Source organism: Calonectris borealis, chromosome 22 (assembly GCF_964195595.1).
Source record: "Calonectris borealis chromosome 22, bCalBor7.hap1.2, whole genome shotgun sequence".
Lineage (NCBI taxonomy): Eukaryota > Metazoa > Chordata > Aves > Procellariiformes > Procellariidae > Calonectris > Calonectris borealis.
Genome location: NC_134333.1, coordinates 3,383,653 through 3,390,019, shown reverse-complemented (window position 1 = coordinate 3,390,019; position 6,367 = coordinate 3,383,653). Strand labels below are relative to the sequence as shown.

Here is a 6,367-nt window from a genome sequence, read left to right as displayed (position 1 = left end):
GGAGGAGGGAGTGTCCCTGCTCTGCTGAGGAGCCCCGACAGCCTGGTCCCTGCTGAGTCCTGTGCACGTGAGTTTTAGGGTGTGACCTGGGGGTCTTGAGCCTGCACTTCTGCCCCAGAGCTTCAGCGCCAAGCACATGCTGAATCTCATCTGCCCAGAGCCCTGGAGGTGCTTTGCTGCTTGCGGGGTCTGGGAGGGCTTTGACATGAAGAGTCAGCTGGAGAAGAGTCAGCACGAGGGAGTAAGTGGAGGAGTAGGGTGTTGGGCCAGAGCGGAGGGAGCAGGGTGAGGAGCACGTCTGCCTAGGGGTGCCCTGTCCAAGCGGAGCTGGGCTGAGGGGCTCCCATGCTGGAGCAGCACAGCAGCACCAAGGGACCTTGGCCCCCTGGGAGGACAACCTGCCATGCCCAGGGCCAGCTCTGCAGTCCCAGCATAAACACTGCAGTCCTTCCTCCGAGGAGGGTCGGGGTGGCCCTACAGCAACACGTCACCTTTTGCCCACCAGAGGTTTTCCTGCCAAGCGAGCGCTCTGTTATTGCAGCCCGCAGGGTGAGAGACACCGGGGAGTGCACCAACAGCTTCAACTTCTTCCGCTCCTCCACCCCCGCCTCTCGCCTTCACTGCTGTCATGGACCGAGGGAGTGACTAGGAGGGCCTAGGACTGGCTGCAGTCACAGAGGCAGAGACAGGGAAGGTGTGGGCAGAGCTGCCCTGCAGGCAGAGAGAAGCTGGAGAGAGGCGAGACAGAGCGGGCCTGGCCATGTGGACTGCCCTGTGCGTGGGGTTATTGCCCGTGCTAGGTAAGTGAAAGGAAGGGGTGATGTCCCCCAGGATCTGAGCATGCGCCTGTGCTCTGCACGGCTCTGTGGCGCTGTGCTGACTGCTTGCAGCCTGAGCTGCCCGTGGCTCGAGCTCCTCACCCATCCCTGTGAAGCCCAGTGGCAACAGCCCTCCTCCTCTTCTAGCCATGATTTAGGCACCTCTGTCCAGCCTGCCTCCTCTGCTTCAAATGGGAAAATCAGATCAAGCTCCCTGACTGACAGGGAAAAGGAGGGAGGGAAACGTGGTGTCTCCTTCCTCATGAGCCCTGATTCCTGGTACCAGCTGGATTCCTCCGCCCATCTTTGTCAGCTGGGTTCAAAGAGGAGGATTTAGTCTTCCCGCTGGTCCAGTGCCATGGCAATGCCTCCACCAGCATTGCCGTGACTTTTGCTGAATCTTGGAGTGGTCATGGCTTGTTCTCACTCTGCAGCAGTCACTGGCCAGGTGGCCTTGGAGCAACACGTCAGGGAACTGGCCGTGCGAGAGGGCGATGGAGTCACCTTCCAGTGCAGCATGAGTGGAGGCAGAATGAGCAGCTACTACATGTTCTGGTACCGGCAGGGGCCGCGTGGTGCTCTGGACTGGATTTACGAGGAGGGTGACAGCTATGGAGAAGGTTTCCAGGATCGCTTTAAGGGAACAGTGGAGGGCTCCCAGAACAGATTCACACTGCAGATCCAGGCAGCAAAGCAAGGGGATGAAGCAGTGTATTACTGTGGTGCTGGCCTCACCCTGGAGCAGCTCTGCAGCAGAGTGCACCAAAAAGCGACTGACAGAGAATACAGACTTTTCAGCATTTCTTTCTAGCAGCTGCTAACCAGAGGTTGGTGTGACGCAAGGGCAGGTGCAAGAAACAGACCTTTGGCGTGCTTGCAGTAAAAGGCACTGGAGGGAAGTGTGGTTGAAGGGCTGATACCCTTTATGATCCAAGAGGATCTCTTCTGGGAACGTCATACGCTGTGTGGTGAAGTGCAGGTTATTGCACTTTGCCTGGCCTCCTGTCCACCATGGCCCGGTTTTTCCTCCGTGGCTTGGCTGTAGAGCTATGGGATCATGGCGATGTGGTTGGGTAGCTTAGAGAAGTACTGTAGTGGATGGAGCCAGGGTGCTTAGGAAAGACAGGCTGGGAAAGTGAGGAGGGGGAGTTGCCCTGTCTGCGAGAGAGCAGCTGGAAGCTCTGCTTTGGGACGTATGATGAGCCCCCTGATAGCGTACGGGTCAGGAGTGGAGGGTAGATCAACATTGTGGTGTGAGGCTACTACACATCACCTCTTCAGGACCAAGAATTAGATGAGGCCTTCTTCAGACAACTGGAAGAAGTCCCATGTTCACTGGCCCTGTTCCTCATGGGGGACGTGAAGCAATATTGGCTGGTGGGACAGCACAGCAGGGCACCAGCAACCGAGCAGTTTTCTGGAGCGCACTGATGAAAACTTCATCAGAGGAAGAACTGGTGGTGGATGTGAAGGTGAGGGGCAGCCGTGGCTGCAGTGATGATGCAGTGTTTGAGCTCAGGATCCAGAGAGGAGGGAGCAATGCAAAAAGCATGACCACAGCCCTGGACTTCAGGAGGGCAGAATCTGGGCTCTTCAGGGACCTGCCTAGAAGAACCCCATGGGCTATGGTCCTGGACAGAGGAGGGGTCTGGGGGAGCTGCTTGATTTTCAGAGATCACCTCCTTCAGGCTCACGAATGGTTCCTCCTGAGGAAGCAGAAAGTCAAGGAAAGGTGATCTGGGAGGATCCTCTCTGACTCATTCCTTGCAGGCAATAGTGGCTTTCAGGAATCCCAGGTCTCTGAGGCCATTCGGAGTGTCCAGAGCCAGGAAGACTTATGTCCGCGGAGGAGGATAATGTCAAGGCATAGTTAAAGAACCGGGAGGGACACAACTCTATGGGAACTGATAGGGTGCACCCATGAGTGCTGAGAGGGCTTGCTGATGTCATTGGAGGCCACTCCCAATAATCTTTGACATGTCACGGTGATTGGGAGAGGTTTCTGTGGCCTGAAAGAAATAAAGAAGATAGTTCTGGAAACCATTTCCAAACATATGAAGGACAAGAAGGTGATAGGGAACAGCCAGCATGGGTTTGTGAAATGGAAATCCTGCTTAACCAACTTGAAAGCCTTCTACAATAGGACAATAGTCTTGGTGGATGAGGAGGGAGTAGATGTTGTGTGTTCTGAATTTAGCTACGCTTTCCTCACTGTTACTCTTAGCAATGTTGTAGACAAAGCTATTTACGATGGACTAGATAAGTGCTGAGTGACATGGACTGTGCAAAGGTACATCTTGCTTGCTCCAGCCTTTCCCCCTGGACTCTGGGACCTGGGATTCCTGAAGGACGGTTTTGCTTGTAAAGACTGAGGCGAATAAGGCATTCAGTACCTCAGCCCTTCTCCATGTCCTGTGTCACCAGGTTCCCATCCCATTCAGCAGTGGGCCCGCATTTTCCCGAGCCTTGTTTATCCCTGCAGGCTCCTGGCATTTTTACCTGATCCTTGCTCATTGGGATGGGCTGCTCTTGAGCTCAGCATTGGTGAGTCTGTGAACTACTGCGTCCAGTTCTGGGTTCCCCAGCACAGGAAAGACATGGACATGCCAGAGCAAATGCAATGAAGGGCCATGAAGATGAGGAAGGGAGCATGTGACATACAAGGAGAGCCTGAGAGAACGGGGCTTGTGTAGCGTAGGGAAGAAAATGCTATGGGGGGATTTGTCAATGTGTGTAAATACCTGATGCAGGTTGCAAAGGAGATGGAGCCAGTGTTTTTTCAATGTTATCCTGTGACAGGACATGTGGCAAGAAACACAAAATGCAATTCCGTATAAATGTAACAAGATGTTTTTTTTACTATTGAGGTGACAATTGAAAACTGAACTGGAGAACACTGTGGGCAGCCTACTGCGGTCGTTTGAACCGAGATGGCAGCTAAGCCCCACACAGGCGCTCACTTACTCCCTCCACAGTGGGACAGGAGACAGAATCGGAAGGGTGAAGTGAGAAAATGTGTGTGTTGGGATAAAGAGAGTTTAATAAGCAAAGGAAAAGCTGCACGTGCAAGCCAAGCAAAATAAGGAATTCATTCCCTACTTCCCATCGGCAGGCGGATGTTTAGCCATTTCGAGGAAAGCACGGATTCATCACACATAAGGGTTAGTTCAGACTAACATTCCTCCTTCCTCCTTATTTCCCTCAGCTTTGCACACCATCATGCATATGGAATATCCCTTTGGCCAGTTGCGGTCAGCTGTACAGCTGGTGGGCAACATGAGAAACAGAGAAGGCCCTGACGCTGTGTAAGCACTGTTCAGCAACAGCTAAAACATCGGTGTGTTATCAACACGGCATTGGTCACAAAACGTCGCAACGTTGCCCATACAGGCTGCTATGAAGAAAGTTAACTCCATCCCTGCCAGACCCAGTACACCTACTCTAGTTGACCCTGCTTCGAGCAGGAGGGTTAAACCAGACCTTTTCCAGAGGTCCATTACAGCCTCAGCTCTTCTACCATCCTAGGAGCAAAAGTGGCTCCTCTTCTGCTCCCCTTTCTTACACCCTTTCTGGGGAGCCTGAAAGGACAGCAGCAGGCCCGATGGCCAGCCAGAGCTCATAAGAGACAGCTTTGGGAGCTGGAAGTGCTTTGGGAGTACTCTTGCGTCCTGATTGGGGGGGAAGACCTCTAGTCTTTCCTCCTTACCGCGCGTGCTGCCAACATGCCGCCACTTACCCCCTGCAATCGTCCAGCAGTGGCCTTTGGGTGTGATGGAATTCCCTCCGCTCTGCCCAGGAACCCTGCCTCTAGCAGCAAGCTCTGGCCAGCTATAGGCCTCTCAGGCTCCGAGAAGCAGCCAGTCAACCAGTCAAATGGGGATGCATGTTCTTCCCCATCCCTCCGAAGCCAGGCTCTGAGTTTGTGTACGTGGTTGTACAACCCTGTCCCATGTGCATGCTCCTGGGTTTTCAATTTACAAAAGAACACCACTTCCTAAGTTCTAACAGGAGACCCCTCACCATAAGTACAGCAGACGCCAGAAATACAGCAGACAGGACCATGCTGAACAGCTTTCCTGTGTGCTACTGTTTTACCCGCCCATATTAGTCTTGTATCACTTGCAGATTTCTCTCTTGAGTTCCAACTTTGAAACTTGTAGCTGACAGAGGACAGCGAGTTTTCCTCGACACTCCTGTAAAAAAGCTGTTTCTGGAAGTCATCAGGGGAGTGGAAAAGTCTGAGTTTCAGTTTTCCCCTTTGCCCTGCCACGTATCACCTGCAAGGACGTGAACGTGCCTGTGAGTCTTCCACAGAATCACAGGAAGGCTGAATTTGGGAGGCACCTCAGGAGGTCATCTGGTCCAAGCCCCCTGGTCAAGGCGGGCCACCTGGGGCCAGTTGCCCAGGACCATGTCCAGTCAGCTTTTGAGTATCTCCAAGCATGGAGACTCCACAACGTCTTTGGGCAACCTGTGCCAGTGCTTGGTCCTCCTGACAGTGAAAAAGTGTTTCCTGATGTTCAGATGGATCCCTCTGTGTTTGTGCGCATTGCCTCTTGACCTGTCACTGATCACCACTGAAAAGAGCTTGGCCCTGCCTTCCCTGCGCCCTCCCTTCATATGTTTCTGTATGTTGATGAGATGCCCCCCGAGCCTTCTCTTCTCCAGGGTAAAGAAGTCCCAGCTCTGTCAGCTTTTCCTCATGTAAGAGGTGCTCCACTCCCATTAGCACCTTCTTGGCCTTCACTGGCCTCTCTCCTTTTTGCCCAAGTCTCCTGTTCTGGGGTACCAAGAAGTGGAGCCAGTACTCCAGGTGTGACCTCTCCAGTGCTGACCAGAGGGGAAGGATCACCTCCCTGACCTGCTGGCAATGCTTTGTCTAAGGCAGTCCAGGATTCCATTAACCTTCTTTGCTACCAGGGCAAATTTCTGGTCAAGCTGTTGTCCAGCAGAAGCCTTGGGTCCTTTTCTGAGCATGTGCTTTCCCTCTGAGCAGCCCCCAGCCTGCCGTGGGGCAGGGGGTTGTTCCTCCCCAGGTGCAGGACTTTGCTCTTCCCCGTGTTGAACTGCAGGAGGTTCCTGCCAGCCCACTTCTGCAGCCTGCCGCGGTCCCCCTGATGGCAGCAGAGCCCTCTGTGTGTCTTGTCCCCGCGGGCAGGGGATGGGAGTGAGGCCAGGGCGGGCTGGGGGTGCGGGGCACGGGGAGGGTCCTGCGAGGGGACGCTGCGGGCGACAGCCGGTCCCTGGGGCTGGGCCCGGGGCCGGGCTGGGGCTGGGGCCGCCCCAGCTGCGATCGGCAGGGCGACAGGGCGAGACAGCGCCGGAGCCGCGCTGGGAGCGCCGGGCCAGGAGCCTTCGTCTGCCGGGGCGCCGCGCTCCTCCGCTGCCTCCGGCCCGGCCCCGCGTCCCTCCCCGCGCCCCCCTTCTGCTCCTCCGCAGGGGCCGCGGCACCGGGGGGCCGGGCCGGGCCGGGCCGGGGCGGGGCGGGCGCGTCGGGGGCGGGCAGAGGCGTCGGCGCTGCCCCGGCGAGGGGCCGAGCCGGCGGGGCG

The 6,367-nt window shown here is 55.6% G+C and overlaps 1 gene segment (V, D, J or C); it reads left to right on the top strand.

Annotated features, from left to right (window-relative positions):
• The first annotated feature begins 578 nt into the window (after positions 1-578).
• LOC142091624 (T cell receptor delta variable 2-like) lies at positions 579-1,632 on the top strand. The segment is given in 2 exon segments: positions 579-800; positions 1,253-1,632. Coding segments are annotated over 2 exon segments (417 nt in total).
• The last annotated feature ends 4,735 nt before the right edge of the window (positions 1,633-6,367 follow it).